Raw genomic sequence first — 23,172 nt, forward strand, 5'->3', positions numbered from 1 at the left:
AAAAATCATTTACTCGTATTATTGTTTAAAAAATCAATTTTATGCGATATTAGACTAGATTATTCTAATCCTTAACATTTCATCCTTAATGTATGTACCACATTGTTTAAACTTACCATTTTGATTTTTTTTAGTTAGTTAACTTCACAAAAGTCAAAGCGAACTGATAATTGCTGAAACAGAAATCGAAGTATTTATATTGTCGATGTGGTTAATCAAGAAGTTTCTAAGCTTACAAACATTTGAAATGACCTCAAATAAAACTAGAGTTACTAGTTGTTTTGTTTTAGTTTCATTTGCATGGGCCTACACTATCAGTAGGTTATTCATCAGATAAACTTAAGTCGTGGTTAGTCAATATTTGATCCAACAACAACTGTGGCGTAGGCTAACGTATATCTTCAACCAATGCAGTCACATTAATTCTAAACTAATTTTCCAAAGCTTAAAATTAAATTTGACCCTTTCAAGCTGAACTCAATGAAGCTTTGCTCACCTCAAACTGGGCTCAAAGCAACCTCAAGCCTTCGAGCAAAACTAAAAAGTGGCTTAGCATATCATTTTCATATTCATCGCCTTATGCTGCTTTCGTTTTATTCATTTATGCATCTCGTGTGCGTCTCGTCTGCGTTATCTTCTTCTTCAGTATGAAATGGTAAAGTATCTTTTAATTTTACATATTTTACATTCAAATTAAGCATAGAAACCATGAAGTTAGCATATTTTAATTAATGGCTTCATTAAGCCCCTTTAACGCTTCCTCATTTGCATAAATTGTAAATTATGTTCACTTTTTTTATTAGTTTTTCTACTTCCGTTTTATTTTAAAGCATTTTTTGCATGTATTAATCAATTAAAATTTTTTTTTTTGAATCTATTATTTATATTTTATCTACATTGTTTTTGCTATTAAGTTTTTTTAATTAATTCTAAACTAGGCTTTAGTTTAAGCAATTAGCTACTAATTATTATAGGCTGCAACAGCTGAAGCACGCTTCAAATGCTTTTTAAAAGCTTTTTGAGTTTCTTCAAACTTAATTTTTGTTCATTAATTAAACTAAACTAATTTGTTAAAATTTATTTAAATTTGTTTTTAATTTGATTTACTTCACTGTGCCATAGTTTGAACAGTGGCTTTACTTAATCGCTAAAGCATAACAGTTTATGAGAAGCAATAAAAACAGCTGCACAGCTGCAGTCGTCGTACCGTCGATTTTGGTTTCATTTGTTTGATTAAATCTTACCTTGACTTTGAAGTTAACAATTTATTTAAATTTATTGGATAAGGTTTGAGGTCAAATCATGGGAACGACATCTAAGTTCAACAGCCTGACAAGAAATTGTGACTTAATATTTTTAATTTTAATTAATATTACACCTTTCACCTTACCCTTTCAAAAAGGGTGTATTAAGTTTATTAAGAAGTTTACAATTCCATGAAAGCAAAATGTGTATTTTTTGTAAATTTTGACTTACAAGTACTTTTTGTTTTGCATGTCGATGTTAAGGATTTATTGTATGTTTCCACTGCTTACTCAAGTAAGTTAATTGAATAACTTTAAGTTTTTGTCGTTCACATTGCCTTAAGTTACTTATTGCATGTGAAAGAGCTTTTATGTGTCAGAAACTTCTTTGAAAGTTTTAAGAGAGCTTCTGTTTAAACCATGTAGAACATACGACTAATTTCCTAAATTTTTGTAATTTCTCTTGTGGGGAATTTATTTTTAATGGTTGCATTCGACATTTGTGCTCTAATATTGTTAACTATATTTTCAAGTAAGTTAAGAAATACGAAAGCTCTTTGTATGATTAATGAGATTTACTTAGCAATCTCAAGTAAATTAACTGGTCTAACGAAGCGAATGGAAACATACTATTACTGTAATTAATAAAATGTTTATAAAGTAATTTTCTGCTTTGATGTTCCGAGTGAATACTTAATTTTTCGTTCCACTTATGTTTCACGAGAGTTGAGATTGCTGATGGGATATATAACGGGTTACCTCTGGACTGCGTTATCACCTTAACAAAACGGGTCTGTCCGAAGAGATATATTGCCGACTCTACTTAGAAGCAGATGAGACTTCCAGTCACATTCTCTGTGACTGTCCAGCTCTGATCTGGACCAGGAGGAGGTCACTGGGTCGAGAACTACTCTTCCTTTCATTCGGAAGGCTGAATGTCTGCTGTTCGGTTAAAGTCTATTGCAACACAAATGATCAATCATGGTCGCAGTGTTCCGCTCCGCTGGGAGATAGTACCGTGTTTATTCCTATTCCTATATTTCACGAGAGTTGGAGATATATATATTGGAAGCGGTGCATAAATTATTTATTCTTAATATGGCTAATTGAGAGGGTGTTCAATGCATTTCTGCTTATAATACTGTATACTAACTATACCTACACCTTGATTTGAGTCTAATAACTTATATAACACTTCAGTTTCAAAATTACTACGATATCAACAAGAATATTTTGGTAGGCATGCCCACTGAAATCTAGTGTGGAATATTACACAAGTATTATAAATTTATTTCTTATATTTAAATGGAATAAAAAAGCCATTTTCAAGTACTTTTAAAACAAGATACTATTGAAAACAATAAGATAAAATGAGAAAAATATTTGAGAAGAATTAATACATGTCCAATAGCCTTTTAACTCATTTGAACATTAATCACAAACTTTATGGCCTGGAATGAGCATTGATGATGTGGAAATGTCAACTACTAAATGCCTGATTATGTGAACAGAGCAGACAGACTTTTTTATTTATACCACTTTTGCACTTTAACGCAATTGGCAGGACTTTAGTGGTTATTGAAAGGTACAAATGGAAGAAAGAAACGAACCCATAACTTCTGTAGCCAATCTAGAACAAAGTGCAGTACACTTGTGGCTCTCCATACCACTTCAATTGAACTTGGTTAAGAAATTGGAATGCAGTCGTGAAATATTAATTTAGTGCACATTTTTAGCATGACTCAGTGATCCTGGTACGCACGTCAGTCCCAAGGACTAAGCGAATTTTATAAATTTGAACGAAGCGAGGCAGTGAAAGACGCCAAAATGCGCTGCAATGCTTATGGCAAAATATTAAAATTTAATGATTTTTTAGGCACTCAGTTTTATGCACGGAAATGAGAAAAAATGGAAGTGCGGAACTGCTTGCAGTTAAGAGGAATAATGCAAACTATTAGTTCATTAATTTTTAAGGCAGCCGCAGGATTGCACGTATGCAGCAGTGCATTTGCATATAAGCCAGCGTTTTGCATTTGACTTCGCATCGAGAATTTGCATTTTGGCATTTCGCACGTACACAAATGGAGCCAGTAGAAATGCCGTGGAGTTTTGAAAAGTATTTGGCTGCAGAAATTGCACTATTCTTACCGGAGAGCTGTTTCCAGAAGTACACGAAATGTTGTGCAATAAAAAATATAAACAATTTGACTGAGAAATACAATTCACATTTCCATTTGTGCAATAAATTTTGTTATTTTATATTTTTCAGGAATTTTTTTTCACATCACAAGAGTGCAGAATATTGCAAATGAGGTTCACATCTATAACTTTTTACAAACTCCTTATATCCTGCTCTACTTACAATTCTTTACTCTTGAAATAATAAAATTTATTTCTCATTTTTAATTGTTCATTATGCCACAAACATCAAATTAATTGCAAAATACACATCCATAACTAATTTTCTTAATACACTTGTCATTATAAATATTTACATATCATTTACATGATTAAACAATTAAAATCATTATTAGCTTCAGAGGGCATGAATGGGTGTGGCTGCAAAAGCCACTAAAGAGCCAACAATTTTTAATTGCCTGTCATAATTTATGCAAACAAAATGCTTAAAAAATCAAATGCAAATAAAAATAAAATTAAGTTTACGCAAACAGCAACAACACAGCAAAAAAAGATACAAATTGGTAAAAAAAAAGTAGTCAACTTACGCCCACCCATGGAGTAGTAGGTGTGCATATTCCACACAAAATTTTGTAGACCTATGGATAAGTATGAATTGGCAGTGGTGTGCAGTTCAAAATATGGTCTCATTGTTTAATATATAGTATTATATGACAAAGCTTCTCGAAAATCATTAGTCAGAAGTTGTTTATTATCGGTTGAGAGCAAGTAGAGAAAAACATAAAATATTCGTAAAAAAAATTTAGAGTATGCGCTCATCTCATTTTATACAAATCAATGGTAAAGAAGCAATCCTATACTCTCTTTATATTTCATCTTCATCATCCTCATCATTCATTTAGAGGGAAGACCGTCAAAATTGTAGCTTGGTCACTTCTGCTGTTGCCCAGCTCTTGCTAGATATAGAGTTATCATCCAGCAGTTATGGCTTAACCACCTTTATGAAAGTATGCACCATCGAAATGTTCTAATAGATTTCAACCAATTAAGATTATATAATAAATAGTAGTATGCCGATGATACTGTATGGTCTATGTGACTCAATTTTTTCGCTGATTTCATATTACAAATATATGTGGAAGAAAAATGTTCAAAACATAAATAAAGGGCAATACTCGTATGTATTTATTTTCGCCACATGAAATCTAATAATTATTCTGAAATTTTAATTTTTTTTAATATATAGATGCCTTTTTTTTATTAAATGCAAACAAAAAAAGTCTACTGTGCACAAATTAGTCTTCTAAAAGCTGAATAAATGTTGAAAAATTAGTACTTGACAGTAAATCGGCGAAACATAGAAGAAATTTAGATAACAGTAACCAAAACTAATGTAATATTATTCACCTAATTTTCCTGCTCTTTTTATCTCTCTTCTCTTTTTTTCTTCTTAAAGTTTTTACTTGCTTAGCCACAATTCAGTCATTCTTTCACATAATTTATACTAATTAAAAGCCTATAACGCCATAAATTTATTGTTCAATATTATATTTGTACTCTTCTATCATTTTTCAAGGATAGATTTTATAGATCTTCTATACAACTTATTTCTTTCTGTTTATTCGCTTATTCTGTCGCCGGTTTCTTTCTTCTATGTTTTTAAAATATATTTCTTATGTTAAGCTTTCTACTTTCTTTTTTTAATCTTTTTTCGTTCTGCAAAACCTTTTATTTTTGTTTTGATATCCTTAAACTAAACTATACCTATCTATTGATTTATCTGTTTTCTTTTCCTTCTTTTCTATAGATTCTTATTTTAAGCATGGTTCACATATTTCTTATTTTCTTTTTCGTTATTTATCACTATTTTGCTAATTCCTTTTGTTCATCATCTTTTTTCTTTTACGTTTTGGTTTGATCTATTTTTTGATTTACTTTCTCTGTTATTTTTCTTTGGGTCAGGTTTCATCTATTTCTTTAATTTTTTGTTCTTATTTGCTATTTATATATTCTTTTGGTTGAACACCTTTGTTCAAAAGTTCGTTATATTAGTATATTTGGAATAAACTACATAAACTACGTAAACTACGCCTCTGTGCCAATATCACATAATCCACTTTTACATGCAAATATAAACAAGTAAGCAAACCGAAAGCGAGGACACAACAGTTTGTCCTTTGCCTTATGTGGTTATTTTAATTCATTTAATTGAGCTGCCAATATTTGACCAAAATGTAATTAACAAAGTAGCCGCTTTTTGGGCGTAAAAAAATTGGTTTAGTATTTTTGTCGGTTTTTTCGGTTTATTCCTTTGCATGAACGTATCGCTATTATGGCTTGTTAAATAGAAACTTTAGGAAATTAGCTACTCTTATTAGGCAGGTATGAGAAACCGAGTATTAGTTTATTTCAGTTTCATTTCTAAAATCAAATATTTTTATACACAAATTAATGGTTTAATTTTAATTAATTAAATTTGTTGATTATGTGTAGTCAACATAAATATGTGGGTTCTATAATAGTTACCAATTTTATTAAAAATAACTATTTTTTTTATTAGTATTTATTTTTGCTTTAATTGGGTTTTCATTTTTTTTTTCATATTACTTTATTTTTAATTTTATTAATTCTTAAAAAATTTATTTAAAAATGGTTATGAAATATATTTGCCTAATTAATTTCTGATGTTAAAACTTTGATACTTAGTTGCTTTCATACTTACACATATATACTTGCAGGCATATGTATATATACTTGCATACTATAATAAAAAAAATAATAAACTATAATGCGGAAATTTGGAAAAAGTTGAAGCTACAAGTATAAAATATTAAGTAAAAATATTATATCAACAAAAATTTATATATTTTAAATACAAAGATATTCCTTTTCTTTCTTAGCTAACAGTACTGGGTGAACCAGTGCTTCCAGTTTTTCGAGTTTGTGTTGTAAACTCTACGCTGAACACCCTTCTAGAAGGTCCAATCATGAACACAAGTTTTTATTTTTATTAGTAACCTACTTCTCAGGTTGTGATTGCTGTCATTGATCTCCTGTAGAGATTCTTCCGTTACCGTCTCCAAAACATAGTAGCCTAAAAGCCTATTGACCTCAATTTCAAACTATATTAAATCAGCTCATATATGGTTTCCTGTTTCATTTGCTACATCATATGGCAACTATATATCGCTTCACGACTCTTCGCCGATAACGAATCGTTTACCCTTTGACGCGTACCGTAGATCACGTCAATTGGGGGCTGAGAGTAGGAACTTGCATCGAGAGGTTACGTATTCACATTGATACATATTTGCGACCCTACAGAAATATTAAGTATGAGAAAAAATAAATAACAAGATAAACAATTTTTTAAAAATTTTCTATTAACATCGTCCAAGATCAATGAAGAAAATAATAGTTCTAAGTATTTTACTTCTAACCGTAATTAATATTTTTTTACATTGGGTAATGAAATAAACTATAGCATATGTATATATATGTAAAAAATGAGAAATATCTTATCTTATTTTGCAAATTTATCCTTAACTTAAACATACATTGTTCTTAGTTTTTAGTTAACGATTTTGTCGTATTTTTACAAAAAACTCAATCTTAAAGTATTCAATTTAAACAATTTAATTTTTTGTAAACCAACATTAAGCTCTTAAGTTCCTAATAAAAAATATATATGATACTCCATGAACAGTCTTCTGAACCATTAAATGTGGTGACGCGCCAAAGCGCCAAAGAGTATGCAATGTTTATTGTAAATTTGCTTAAATATAAATGAAGTGTCGTGTCAAAATAATATTAAACTCTTCCGTTTACATACGAGGACGTACTAAAACCGCTCGGTTTATCGCTGACATGAGTATCGAACGTGAAATTGACACTATCAGAATAATTATATCACAAGCAATCGCGACCGACAGGCCAGCACAGATGCGAGGTCATTTTGCCAAAAGGTAAAATATACAATCCGCTGCTCACACATGCGAAAGACAGAGCAGAGAGCATATTGGATAAATCAACGAAACCAGCACTGGCAGATGCAGTTGCAGTTGCAGTCGCACATAAAAATGCAGTGCCACTGTTGCATAAAATTTAGTTTTATTGCATATTGAAAAATTTTTAGTAATATGTGGTATATGACCGACCGGCAGCGCAAATAAAAGTAAAATTTTAATTACAACTTGTTGAGAATGACATGGCTGACGTCATATTAAAAGCGACTTCAGAATTAAGTTTAACGATACTTACTTTTCATCTGATGAGGTTAATAATTTTATTAATAAAGTTATTTTTATACACGCTGTCTTATTAGTGGACTTTACTTGAAGCCGCGGTTACACTCCACTCCACTCCACGCATATATGTTTAATTCCATGTTGCAGGCATTGATTACACTTCATTTGACACATTAATCTGGCACTGATTTATCATTTATGCCACGAGTCAATTAACAAGCGACGAAAATTAACGCTTCACTGCTGCTGCACCGACATCGGAGTCAAAATTGCATTACAAAATCTGATTGGGGATTGCACAGTGGCCATATGAAAGCCCATCAATTGACAAATGAAATCAATGAACTTTAGGCAAGACAGGAAGGTTTAAATATTTATAAAGCATATTTAAAATAGAATTTTTCATATTTTGCTTGCTATTTTAAACTAAAATAAATATTATTTTTTATATAAGAAGTGAACTCGTCTATATATGTACAAACATATGTATATAAATAAACTGACGCTAGTGCAAATGTATTGGGCGCTTTTCTGTTCATTTGGTTTTAAAATATTATAACTTTAAATAGTTCACTGGATCGAATATGAGTTCGATGCGTTCGATATGTTGTATGATATTGCAAAGCAAGGCTTGGAAAAGTTTATCACATTTCACAATCTCAAAAAGAGATAAGAAAGAAGAAAAAAAAGAAATAGAAAAGAAAATAATACAAATAAGTGAAAAGACTTATACTATTTGATGATTTGATTGCTTTTATTCTGGATATAATTATTATGTTGTGAAATTTTGCACTGCGATCTGGTGACCTATTGTGTCTCTTTTATGGATGCAGACAAATTTTACTAATATAACTTACTTTATAGATTGTAGTATTAAACCAACGCAAGAGAGCTTCTGCATCCGATATGAGATGGTCACTTAGGTATTTATTTCGTTGACGCACTCCTGTCGCATAAACTGAATAAGTTCCCAGTTTTTAAGATGATAGTTTAACCTCTAATTGAATTCGTATTATGTTCATTAAATTATTATTACTTTGTTTCATACAATCCTTAAATTCAAGTATGAATAAGATTATTCAGTTTTTTGTACTATTCCATCACCAATCTTAATGAGAAGTAAAAGGCTTTATTGCTGCCTGTCTGCCAATTAAGATGACAATTTTATGGTACTGATAGTTACGGTTAACGTTAAAATTTCTGCTTAAAATATAGTAGTGTTGTTACCTCACGCTTTTAAATAATTTATTCCCGGCCATTAACTCCAGTTTCGGCTCCTTCTCCAGTTTTTATTACTCAGTTCAGTTTTAATATGTTTTATGTAACTGAACTTCCTAAGTAGCTCTCTGAAAATTACAATGTAAAGACATATTTTATTCAAACTGAGCTATCATCGAAAATATTATAGATCCACCAATGTGATTTTTGTACTTCTCTTCAATTTTTTGAAAATTTTTTGTGCATTGAGTTAAAAATTATAAAGAAAGGTCTGCAGTTGATTTGCCAAATCATTAATGTAGAGCTTTCTATTACTTAATCCCGATGTTACCATTTCTATGTGATTGTGGTACTCTCATGCTATGGTAAGTGATTAATTTTTTCTTTTTTCGTGAACACTTCAACCATTGAGTATAAGACTTTTACATCAACATCTATCATATATGGTCAAACCAATAAAAAGAAATCAAATTTTTATTCATTATAGCCAAACTGTAAACTACTGAAACCATTCCGCTGCTACCCAGTAGTAATTTATATCAAATATGTACTGATAAATATGTTATCATTTATTTGCTTAAATTTGGACTTATCCAAAATATAACATCTCAACATTGATAGTATTACGCAGTAGATGGTAGATACCGGCGACTGTCTACCTCAAGCAATATAGACCCCACTTATGCTTGAAATGAAGTATAAGTCAATCACTATACTATACAGTACTATACCATACACTAATCAATAGATCAGTAGGCTCTGCTCATAGTAAGCACAGTGGGCAATAGATATCTCCATGTGGAATGACTTTCATATAATGTCATTATCTATAAAAGAAGAGATTAGTGTAACTCGTCTCTATCAGGCAACTTTGAGGGCACCACAGAGGGCAATGGATGTCTCCAAGTGGAATGGTTTTAATAATTGTCTTTTTGAAATTGGAAAGGCTGCCTAAAAACAATATCAGTTCAACAATACTTATACAAACATTCATCAATATTAATCAATCTTTTTATTCTGATTTAAGCAAGCGAGCAGTTGAAAACTCAGGTTTGATGCATAATTGTCCATTTGTGTCCTTTGCATCGAAAACATGTGTAAATTTCATTGAAACTAAATTAGACAAATGCTGCAATCAATTTTCACTTCGTTGGGATATGACGACAATCTCACACCAACAAAAGGACATGTGCAGATAAACTGAATCAGGACACGCATGTAAAATATGTGACGCCATTTTGACGCTGAAACAAAATTGTTCATTAGCCAATTTAGTAATTAAATTGATGTCCTTCAAATGGCCAAAGGAACTACAATAGCAAATCTAAATGGAAAAATTTAGTATTTATATATTTTCATTTGAAATGGAAAAACACGCACGAAATATGTCAACAATTTTCACAGCTTTCGCCACGTACCCCGCTACCCCGTTACCCGTTTCACCTACTCCACAAACGTGTAAAAATTTCACTTAAATTATTTTGTTTTTTAATTTTTTGCACACTAATTGCATCGCAGAAGTAGATTTTTTGGCGACATCCTTGCTGGCGTCGCTCGCAACCTTTGTATTCGCATCTGAGCCATTTTGTTTTTAATTTCTTCAGATTTTCCGGCACAATGGCAGCGTTGGAAAGTAAAAGTTTTAAATTTATGCAATTTCGACTTAATGCCAAACGCATTATGTGTGCCGTTATGAGATTTTAAAGAAATTAATTTTCCCAAAGTTAAAATCAACTTTTAATTGCTCGCATTAGCAACATTTCACTGAACCCTTGACAGCTAATTTTTGGCAAATTATGATAAAAATGCACTCCCATGCGCATCCTTCCAACAGCTGCTCCCTGCCAATGCCAATGCGTTGTGAAATTCAATTTCAGTTTGTCATTTTGCTATTGCAAATTTAATGTTTTTTTATGGAAATTATTTGTGTAATAAAAAATAACAAAGCATCATACAATATCGCTCGACATATTGTATGAGTCCTTTTTCTCTGAGCTTAAAACAAACAATATTGTTGACTTTGTATGCAAATTGTATAGAGTTGGCCAAAATCATTTTCAATTATGCCCTCGGGACTAGCATATGGTACGCGACTCAAAAAGCACCAAAGAACGAACACACACAAAAAAAATAGAATATCACCCCCAGAAATATTTTTATATTTTTATTCAGAAAGCATTTATTTAACCTCAAAAATTACCCGCTTCCAAAAACGCTTTAGCAAATGAAAAACTAAAAAGGATATTTCAAACAAACAAGGATATCACGAGAAAAACAACGGAACGAAAAACAAATAAAACTTCTATTACAAAATCAAACAGTGTTGCAATCATTTCAATTCAAGCTCCCTTCACTCCCTTCACTGCCTTCACTGCCTTTCTCCCTCCTAAATAAATATTTTTCTTCGAGTTTTCAATACAAATTCGAATTCCATAAATTCATTCTGTCTGTTGCTCTGCACAATTGTCCTTTTGTCCGGTTTGGCTATATGTTATGCAATGTCATGTCTTACATTTGTTTATCCTTAAGCGATATTGCTATTTATGTCAAGACAGAAGCTGAGATGCGAAGCGTAAACAGTGGCTGTCAAGTAATTTTTTTCAAAGGTTTATGTGGATCTTATGAAAAGGATTTATTTGAAATGAATCAAGTCGAAAATCAATTTTTTATTACAGATTTCTTTTAAGTAAAGTTAATGCAATAAATTCAACTGTTTATATAAAATACATTCGTGAAACCTATAAGGAAATATAAATTTTATATGAATTCATTATATCTACAAAGGTATTCCGGCATTCCGATATCAAAACCAAAGCACCTAAACAGCTTAATTGATAGATTGTTAGTGAAAAATGGTGACAGAAAGAACGATTAGGAATATGAAGCGAGAAGAAATAAAGAGTTTGAATATAGTCCATATTAATAATTAGAAATATTACAAGCTCAGTGAGAATGAGTCACTAGATATATTCACCCTGTCATGCAAACTTATTGCAAGATGCACGAAATGCACACATTGCACGAGCTTCCAATGGACAACCATACATATATGCTTGCAACGAAAAAAAGGGAAAAACAGCTGTTTTGACATCTGTTGGTTTTCATGTGGATGTGATATGCAGCAAAAACAGCTGTTTCAGTTTGATGTTGCAATTCTGCAACAGTGCTGTTCTCGCACAATTGCAGTTTTAGTATAGCATTCTTGCATTTCATGCAGCTTACTTGCAATGATTTTGCAAGACAAAGTGAATACCTGCGCTGTTTAAGTGAGTTAATATTTATATGCAAAGTGTACCTCTTAAGAAGGATTTGTGTTCTAAGTAAGAATCTTTTTAGCACATAAATTTATCAACTAATTATTCCGATCAAAGCAGTACTTCTAACTAAAGAACGACTTTATTACTAGAAGATAACAGACGAAGCGCTATGAAAGTACAGTTTTAAAAAGAATACCATGTCAATCTGTGAAACTGAAAGCACTGGTTGGTTGGTAATTGATGGTTAAAATAGTTATATATATAGCAAATATGCAAAGGATGTGATGGATTCTACTAATAGATGTACCATTTTTACTTTCATCTGATTGGTACCGCCTCCACTTTTAGATAGTGGGCATGCAACATCGAGCATAATAACAAACTCTAGTTCTTTCATCAATAGCATCTTTTAAAAAAAAACATTTTTTGCTCGACACTAGTAAATGCCTTCAGCTAACTCCATTCACTGCACAAACCCCTTTTTCGCATCTTTCTGCACACAATTGAGATAATGTTTATTCGTTATCTATTAGAAGTTATTTATTCAAAAGTGAGATTTAAGTAAAATGCATATAAGATCCCAATATTTCTATATTTTTCACTTCTTTACGATTTTAAACATTTTTTTATAATTTCAATGTTAACTTCACTCGACTCACCAACGCTACAGCCTTTTAAGCTGAACAAACTGCTGCAGAAATAGCAAGGACCTCGTGACAATGCTATTTTGCACCGCTTATTAAGCACACTCTGTTGCATTCCCGTAAGTGTCATTCCGCTTGCAGCGAATAGCATTCAACTAGTACTCATCCTCTTCCCTTAAGCAGTTGACATGCAAGTAGCAAAATTATTTTTTCATTAAACTTCATTTTATTCTCCGATGTATTCTCTCTGTACAATCATAATTTTCCACATTTTCTGAAAATAGAAAATAATGAGCACCGCACAAGGAACGGAAGGAATGGGACGAATCCAAAAACAAGAAACAAAAATAGAAATAGAAACAAGTGAAATGCACTAGAAGAAAATAAAGTCCGGCAGTAGACAGACTTGCAGTCGCAATTGTCGTGGTTGCCAAAGCAGGAGTCGTAGTAGGAAATTCCCTATGGAGTCTATCAACAGTTGATAAAAGAAATATGTTTCTGCTCCGACTTCTTTGGCTTAGTGCGGATATTTCTATTGTTTTTGTATTCTTGCCGTTGCTGGCCGAGAAAAATGCGGAGAAGTGTAGTTGCGTGTAAGTTTATTATTTTGAAGGTAATTGGATTTGTAAAGCGCACATTTTGTGGCAACATAATAAGAAAATATTTTTCCAATTTTTTTCTCTTCCATTTAAGATACAAGCAAATCAACGACTATGCCAACACCACCGAAATGCGTTATGCAAAAGGACTACGCTGCTGTGGGCAAAATTTTCTTTGGGAATTTCTTTGGGAGACATACAAAAACCCGTATGTGTTGGGACAGTGAACTATTTTATTGTGTATTCTTTATTAGAAATAAACAAAAACTCTTAATATTAATATAATTCTTCTTATATGAGCAAATTCGATTATGTGACACTCTAATATGTCGTTAGTGTCTCAGAGTTTTGTTGTCTGAGTTTTTGTAGACGTCTGGAATCTATCAAGAACTTATATTCAATGGATATTGAGGCAAATATCTGAATAAAATAGTAGATGAAAAATAATTTATAATCAATATTGAGTGAAGTGTTTTTTAAGTTCACCTTTAAATATGTGACTTGATCATCAAAAACCTACGTTTATTTTTAATTTTTTATACCAAAAAATTTTTTTCTCTTTAGTTGTTGGTCTTTAAGTTAGTTTAAGATTTTTTTTTATTTTTTTTATAATTGTTTTTTTTTAATTTATTTGTTAAGAAAACATTTGTTTTTTATATATAATTTATTAAGCCCACTTTTGTGATGATTATTTGCCTTATATAACGGGGTTTCTTGCCAATAATCTAATTTTAAGACCACGTATATTTGCTAATTTTGGGAGCGGAACTTTAGGAGTTGATCAAACACTGTCACCATAATAAATTTTTTCGATCAGTTTAAGAACGCAAAAAGTTTAACAATTTTTTTGTCTTAAAGCATTTCATAAGTCCTAAAATTAATTTTTTTTAAACTATACCGAGTTCTGTTTGTCGAGTCCTTTTCATACGGTTATCAAGACATCTAAGCCAATTATGATTGCAGATTTCCTCCCCTATGAATTAGTGACGTCTACATCTACTAAATACAATAGTGTGACCTTAATGCGAGAATTAAGAATTAATTACAAGCTAAAAAACACCATCAAAATGCAGATATCTATATATAAATGAACGCCCTTTAAATTGAGAAATTTTATGGGGTAATGAAATTGCAGAGATTCTGAAAAATGTTAGCCTTACTATATAGTGAGTGTGCTGATAAGCTTTTGCGAATGAGAAAACTAAACCTAGAATTGGAAAATTATTTTCAATGAGACTTACTTCAATTATAAAAAAGATATCGTATGTAATTTACACTTTACAAAACGGGTTTACTTATTAAAAAATATCAGTTACTCGGAAGATCTAAACGGAGGCCTTCATTAAAAATTCAAAACCGTTTTCAACGATAGTACGCTAGTTCTCTAGATAGAAATATGTCCCTAGAATCACCTAACCCAGACCCACAGATATGAATATAATCTAACACAACATGATGGAACTTACGATTAAAAAATAATGTTTGGAAGATCAATAAAACAATACATTTTTAATATAATTAAGGATTATATGAAAAATGTAAGGGGAATAGGATTTTTTCATTTTGATTCCAATTCTTATTAAGAAATAAAATTTAATTACTTCTCCAAAAACAAAAAGATATCGTATTGTTGCTTATGATTGTGCTTATTTTCTTCAGTTGTATTTTAGACACCGGTAATATATTCTAATAGACTTAAATAATTATTTAACAAGGGAAACAAATTGGTTTTAACTATTTTGGAACATTGTTACGGATAGGTAGGAGATTGTTTTTGGTGAAAACTTATATAATTAACTTAAGCGCGGTATCTGTAGACACGGCGGCGTACAGTTCTGTAGTGGTAACCATCATGTGCGGGTTGTTCAATTTCTTCATGATGATAGTGTGGTTGAGGAGCTGGAAGTGAGATTGGAGCTGGTGCTGGTGCTGGAATATGCACTGGAGCTGGAGCAGGTTGTGGAATGCGGATTGGTGCTGGAGCTGGTGCTGGAATATGAACTGGTGCTGGAATATGCACTGGTGCTGGAGCTGGTGCTGGAATGTGCACTGGTGCTGGTGCTGGAATATGCACTGGTGCTGGTGCAGGTTGGTGATGATGATGGTGTTGAACTGGGGCGGGTTGTGGTGCTGGTGGAATGTAAGTGTTTACTGGTGCAACTGGAGCTGGAGCAGGTTGTGGAATACGGATTGGTGCTGGAGCAGGTGCTGGAATATGCACTGGAGCTGGTGCAGGAATATGGACTGGTGCTGGTGCAGGTTGATGATGATGATGATGTTGAACTGGGGCAGGTTGTGGAGCTGGTATACGAATTGGTGCGGGTGCAGGAGCTGGTTGATGATGATGGTGCTGTACTGGAGCTGGTTGATGATGATGATGATGTTGTACTGGTGCTGGTGCAGGAGCAACTGGTGCAGGTGGAATATAGGTATTTACTGGTGCAACTGGAGCAGGTTGTGGTGCTGGTGCAATTGGTAAAGATAATTCCTCATGGTGTACACTTGGTGCTGGAGCAATTGGTGCTGGTGCAGGTGCTGGTGGTGGAATGTAGGAACGTTGTGGTTGTGGTGCAGGTTGTGGTCTCACTGGTACTGGTAAAGGTGCTGGAGCAGGAGCTGGGTGAGGGTAATTGTAACCCAATTCAGATACATCAGCGTAAGCGCATGCCAATACGGCAAAAGCAATAACTAAAAATTTCTTTAAAATAAAAGCATTTTTATTAGTTAAGTTGTAGGAATTATATATAAATATATTTATTCTTTATATTTTTTTTTTTTAATTTTAACTGTTTTTATCACTTGTCATAACTTTTTAAACAGTTTTATAATATATCCATGTTAGTATTGCGCTTCTTTTAGCAATATGACATTGTCTAGTTTTTAATAATTTATAAATTTTTTCCACTAATATAGTTTTGCTCTTAATAGTCAAAAATGTCGATATCCTTATACATGGAAAACAATATAAATTTAATAATAATTGAGCACTTGAACTTCTGAACCACACTTGATAAACATTTCTCTTTTCCTCTTCAGCCAAAACTCACCATTTTCGTTGATATGTTAACGCTTTGATTACAAAACAGTTTATGTCTCCGTCAAAATCGCAAAGGCCTTTTATATAGTTTCAAGTACATAAGCTGCGATTTATCTGCGATATATAATAAATATTCGTAAATAACGGAAGAAACATCTGTTAACTAAACGAATTTTTATAAATATTCAAATATGTAGTTTTATTTTATATTATTATATTCAAATTTTATGATTTTTTTCCAAGCTGCCGTCATCATAGGGCTCCACTGTTTGCTTGCCAAAAAATAACTTGTTTGCTAGCTCATCAAATATTCTAATAAATTTACATAAAGTGTAATTAAAAATAAAAAACATCAGAAATACCACATAAAACAAACAATTTAAAGATGCATAAATATTTCAATTTGTTGTATAAAATTTCGATTTGTGAAGATTGTATATTTTTGAATGAATTATTGCAGCCATCACTTGTCTTGCCGGTTTCGAACTAATAAAAAAAGGTTATTTGCTTGGCTAAGCGCCCTTAATTGGTAAAACTAAAGCAAAACTAAACAAGTTTCACTTATTCCATAATCACAACTTAAACTTTGTTCTCGCAAGAGATACGCCTTATCAGATAACCTTCAGCATATGTTAACACTTCCGAAATTACAGGTTCATAGATCTCACCAGCATCAAACAATCTCCCAACTTTGCATGTTTTTCAAAACGATTTTTGAGAACCAGTTTGCAAAAGATTAACATAAAAATGATATTTTTAATAGGCTTTTTATGTAAGAAATATAAAAAACATAAAATGTTCTAATACATTAATTTCTATATATAATTTAATTTTACGTAAAACCAAAATATTTCTAGTCTGTTTAAATTAACCCAAACCTGTATAATTAATATTTTAAAATAAGTATTCATGTGCGTTTAGTAAAAATATTTATTTGCACTTTGCTAAAAAAACCGAAAGAGAGGGGAACCCCTTCAGTTAACAACAACTCAAAAATTAAGGATATTTGCAAAAACATCTTCTTAAAAAAATATTATATTGCATATACAATACTAGATCAACCTTGTAACCAACATCTCTACACATATCACTTTGGCATTTTCCAAAAGTCTACTAATAGCACAAGGAGTAGCTATATATATTAGCACTACTAATAAATAAATATTGTTGTGTTTTACTTTTACTCTTCAGCGGAGGTCCAATTATTCTTACAATTATAACTATGAGCAACATTTTTCTCGTTATTTAAGATAAAAAAGAGTTCATCTAAATTCATCGAAACTAATGAGAATTTTTATAATTTTATCCAAAGCGTATAAAAATATTTTAAAAAGAGCTGTACATATTCATTGAATGAGAATATATGAGAGAAGGAGGAGGATTAGCTCCTTTCGGAACCACACGTCCCAGATTACAGAGTAACAGTTAAAAGTTCTGGCAGTGGTTCACCGCTTATAAGAACATCAAATTAGACAGACGCTCCAAGAGTTGGTAATACACGGGTACGAATTAGAACTATTAATCAATGATACTCGTTACCATATTAAAGTAAAATTATATCTGATTACAAATATAAATTTTTTTTTTATTTTAGATATCAAACAACGCGATTATAGTTTATAAATGCCACTATTTGAACTCTTCTGCTTTGGGTGAGAAACAATGTTGATAATTTGTAAAATATTACTAATCGCTCAAAAAAATATTAATCAACCATTTTGCTTAATATATTTTGGCTTTATTTAATTTTTGGATCTTCTTGAACCAGAGTTTTTATGAACCAAATCTTTTCAGAGCGATTGGGTGAAGATTTTGTAATACACAGCAAACTTAACTGAACAGAAGTCATTTCGCTCTTCGAATGTAACCTAAAATCAGTTTCCAATTACCGAATTGTAAAAATACAAATGAGAGTACAAATAAGTAATAATACTAATAATTTATTACCGTAACCGTTCGACATTGTCATAACCAGAAAACATCTATTTAGCAGAAAATATGAAAAGAATTACAAAATACTAATACACGCGTAAGGATATCGTTACGCAGGGGTATGTAAGAAGAAAATAAGTAGTTAAGGATAAGGAATGGATGAGTGATAAGAGAAATTTAATTGAAACTAGCCTAGTTCGAGTAAGTTAGACAAATGAGAGACAATGAGAGAACAGATAGACGATATCATAGGAACCACAGCTGCAGTGGAAATTAAATTAGGAATTGATATATTAATAGGCCACAAGTAGCGGCTTAGCATGTATTTATACTGATAAATACTGTAATATATAAGCATATATTACTCGCAATACTATTGATGTAATATGTAGTGTACCATACCAGCTTTAAGAATAGGTCTCTCGTATTTTTGTCATTCTTCAATTTCAATCTTATTTTTACAAATCAAGACACAAAATATTTGCTGTCATTAACAGGTAACGCACTCGCCTGTAATAAGATTTTAAGTCTATTAAAATGAGAGTATCCAACTGATTGAACAAGATTCGGTGTTAATTAAAGTTTGTTTACAAACATCATTTCGGATTTCGGTGCTTTCGGTTAATAACTTTCTTCTTTTGTAATCATAAAATTAAGCCGGATGAAACCTCGTTGTAACCTCCTAAATACAATATACTCGTAAATACTTTGTTGTAGGCATGGAAAGGATAATTTGCATATTATTTCCACAACTCTGATTTGATTAAGACTTCTCAATTTTTAATAATTGTACACATTTCATTGTTCCTTGCTTGGCATTTCTTAGCGTCGTTGTTCACACATAAAATTAACAATAAAATTCACATTTCTAGCTCTCACCTCTTCAAAGTTTCTGCCAGGCAAATCCCTTGCCAACATTCCTACGTACACTTTTCTTGACTTTCCATTACAATTTCGCATGTAAAAATCTTTACATCGCTTACATTTCGTTGCTTGTAATGATTTAACAATTTTTATTCTTTACATTTTTGTTTTTATTATTAATAATTTGCTTATTTCGTAATTCGGATCCTTAGCTTGGAGCTGAATATCCTGAAAGCATATTCAATTTCTCACTTCAATTTTTGGTTTCGTTATGAATTTTCATTACCAGCGAACGGAAGCTGACCCTCTTTCCGCATCGTCTTTTATGGAAATTGTCTTACCTTTATATTTGTTTGGGATTTGTTTGGTGATTTTAATTTCGTATTAAATTTTCCCTCTGAGACTCAAAATTGAAGTTTAACACTTCCATTTTTTTTAACTTTTGTTTTTACTTTCTCTGCACATTGCTTATAAACTTTTTAAATAATTTCAAGATGAAATCTAAAGCAGATTTTGAAAATGTTCATAGGAAGATTTTACAAAAATTGGAAAATTTATAAGAATCGTATTAATTTTTGCTCGAAAATATGTTTCAGCGTTTGTTATATTTTTTAAATTACTTACTTCTTCAAAGAAAAGTATATTAAAAACACTTATATTTCATAAGGTGGACCCAGTATCAACCAACTGCAAAATCAAGTAAAAAATTTTTATATATTTTTGAAATTATTCTATATCGCAAAAATAAATGTAACCTAAACTCATACCACATTTTATAAAATAATTATTAAATAAAACGTCGGGGAGGTGTGCAGATATGAGGTCAGTTATTGCTTAGTCAAATGTAGTGATAAACAATAATCCAGTCAAAGGCTAGAGAGTGGTTATGAAGTAACCTCGCAGTTCATAGAGAATAGAAGTGCTCAAATGCACTGACTCAACTAGCCTTAACATAAAAATAAATATTTTTATTCTGATAAAAAATATATAGAAAAAAAAAATATTTTAATTACAGATGCATTATTTTTAATAAAGCTTATTAGCCTTCTTATTAATTGTATGCATAATTTCTAGCAAAGGAGATATCTTCATTATCCAATTTTTAATTACTTGAGAAGTGAGCTTTAATTTAATAAATATGTACAACCTGACTACATAATATTAATCCTTTTCTTGTGCAAGAAACGGCAATTACTTATCGCAAAACTACAACCCAAGATAAACCAAGGAAACTATGATCCTTGTTAATTAATTTAGACATACTCTAATGTAAGATTCCTAACGTCGCATACTCCTTGTCCTTGGCAGAGCAATAATATTTATTTTTTCGTATCACGTACTATTATTTTAATAAATTGAGTAGCTATGTAGCAGAACAAGGAGAACAAAAAAGGACACCAGAAACACTGAAAAAAGTTTAAAAAGCTACAAAGATCTATGCAGGAAAAATATACACTCCACTCGCAAATAAAAAGGGAAAATTAACTTAAAAATGGTTGGTTGCGTACCTGGAAAAAATAGAATTAATCCTGAGTGCTAACAAAAGTGGACACAATGACAATGGCACGTACGAATCTACAGCAGCATACGTACTTAAATGCATGCGGTGCAATATTTAGAGTTGCCCTATTCTGGACACTGAAGAGTTCTAATGTCATAGATGACTATGAACTAAACCATTTTTGAAACTATTGAAATAATGTCAAAATTTTTATTTCCTCTTTTACATGACATAAAAATGTGAATATTTGTATAAAAGACAGGAAAAATAATTTATTAATCTTACTTACTTACTTACTTACTTAGTTGGCCTTTACAAACGTGAGTCGTCCTTAGCCGCGTTGAGTAGCATTCGCCAGTTTGGTAGCTCGATTAGTTGCTTGCTGTCGCCACTTGGTAGTACCGAGCGACCCCAAATCGTTGGTCACTTGGTCCGTCGACCGAAGATACGGACGTCCTCTATCGTGTTTTCCATCTGAGGACACGAATCAAACACTTACATAATTGACTTTAACAACTCTCGATCATAATACCTGAAGCAACAACTCTCTCCAGGTGAAGATAACAACTTAAGCACATGAAATTTCTCTACATATTCTTTCTTCAACTACCACTTCAAACACTATTTTTGTGAGATAGGCGTCTTACATCCTCCATAACCTAGTGTCACATGTGAAGTTGATAATTGTTAATTTACTGTAAAATATCAATTCCATTATTTAAACTCGTACGGCTCGTGTGTAATAGAGCGTCAGTTTTGTCGGTCTAAATTGTCTACTGAACCCGCAATAGCACCTATCGGCTATAGTTTACCTAATTTTCACAGAAACCCAAAATTTATTCAAGTAAACCTCTGTTCACATAAAAGTAACTATCACTGAAAACTATATCCTTTACAATGTAAGAGTATGGCAACCCAGAAAAAAACTTTCCTCTGCAGGACCGTTTTCGAGAAAACGAAGCACACGTGAAAAAATACAAAGTTTTTTTTACTAAACGAGAACGCGACAATGCTTACAAACACACTTCATAATTAAATGTCAAAAATGACGAAACGTGTCCGGAAAGCCAAAATTCCTTAAACAAATACGTAAGTTCTAGGAAAAAACTAATACAAAAAATTGAACTGCAGTAAATTTTCAGAATAATGAAATTTTTAAAAACAAAAATTAAAAGTTGACTGTTTCTCAAACTATCGTATATCGTAAATTAAAACTAACAAATCCCTAACTTAAGATAGTTATTCCGTTGAAATATTAAGTTCAAATTCCACTTTCACCAAACAAAAATAATCATTTTCATTTTCATAGTTTAGGACATAAAGTATCCACCTTATTAATCAATATTAATCAATTAACCATAATTAATCAATTTTCAAGAAAGAAAAGCAGTTCAATGGACATACAAAAACGAAAAACTAAACTAAAAAGTTAATAAAGGTTATAGTCTATTCTAAAGAAAAAGGAACCCAACTAAACTTTAAAATGATTTTCAATTTTATCAATCCAAATCGGTTAACCTAAAACTGACCATCAGCAGACATACAAATTAACGACAGACTCACTTACTCCCACATATCATATGAAATAAATAAAATCATCCAAGGTGTTAAAGTTCGTTATTCGTAGATGTAGAGAACTGCTACTGGTATACTAATATTGAAAGATAAGTTGGATATATTTAAGGTTAAAAGGATAATTTTACATCTTTAACCAAACACTATCAAAAGTAATGATGAAAGTCAAATATAATGGATTTTAATATTCAGGTGTACGTTATATATATTAATAGAGATTGAATAGTGCTCAATAATGGTTATAAACTGAAATCAAATAAGATTATACACAAATTAGCTATCACAGAATCACATTCACTACAAATGGGCATTAATAAAAAAAAATAAAAATATGGAATACTTTTGTTAGTGAAGTACAGTTGCTTAAAACAGACCATTAATTTTTAAAACAAAAAAATATTACTTACAACTGATCTTTAATAAAATTCAAATGGAACATTCTCACCTTCACATATTGTCTTCATGGACCCTATTTGAAACGCCTTGAATATCCTAAACTCTGCCATGGTTACATTAATTGAAATAAACTGTTGCAGTATTCAACATTATGTTTAATCATGTTTGAATAATGCACATATCAAAAAATTGAATAAATTATTAAATACTTTATTAAGATTTTTGATAGTACACTAGTAATTCTCATCGCTTTTGCGATATTACTATATCTTTTACCTATCATAAAGATTAAAGATTTTATAAATTTTGCTGGTAGAAATCAGCTGGCCCGTTCTATCTTATTGAAAACAAGGAGAAACTTACGAACTAATTAAATTTTTCTTTGTGTGCGGACTATTTGGTGATCGGATTGAACTTGTGTTGTTTATGTTTTTATGCTATTTTGTTTTATGTATTCTTTTTTCAAGGAAATTAAAATTTTATATCGGAAATTTATGATTGCCTTAAACTATTTATTTC

The 23,172-nt window shown here is 31.4% G+C and overlaps 1 protein-coding gene across 1 annotated transcript; it reads right to left on the reverse strand.

Moving 5' to 3' along the window:
• Nucleotides 1–15,146: 15,146 nt before the first annotated feature.
• LOC119673962 (skin secretory protein xP2-like) lies at nucleotides 15,147–19,235 on the reverse strand. Its single transcript, XM_038085080.1, has 3 exons — nucleotides 19,197–19,235; nucleotides 15,849–16,046; nucleotides 15,147–15,698 (listed from the first exon to the last, which is right to left on the reverse strand). The coding sequence occupies exons 1-3, from the start codon at nucleotides 19,233–19,235 to the stop codon at nucleotides 15,147–15,149; spliced, it is 789 nt and encodes a 262-aa protein (XP_037941008.1).
• Between the last annotated feature and the right edge of the window lie 3,937 nt (nucleotides 19,236–23,172).

Source organism: Teleopsis dalmanni, chromosome 2 (assembly GCF_002237135.1).
Source record: "Teleopsis dalmanni isolate 2A chromosome 2, ASM223713v2, whole genome shotgun sequence".
In the NCBI taxonomy this organism is placed as follows: Eukaryota; Metazoa; Arthropoda; class Insecta; order Diptera; family Diopsidae; genus Teleopsis; species Teleopsis dalmanni.

What these genes read in the sequence shown, in the direction of transcription:
- LOC119673962 (XM_038085080.1), bottom strand. Translation starts at nt 19,235, where the DNA reads ATGTTGGCAAGGGATTTGCCTGGCAGAAACTTTGAAGAG. An exon ending in CTGGCAGAAACTTTGAAGAG is followed by an intron (nt 16,047 to 19,196) that starts GTGAGAGCTAGA and finishes TTTATTTTAAAG; the next exon opens with AAATTTTTAGTTATTGCTTT. An exon ending in CAATTGCTCCAGCACCAAGT is followed by an intron (nt 15,699 to 15,848) that starts GTACACCATGAG and finishes GCTCCAGTACAG; the next exon opens with CACCATCATCATCAACCAGC.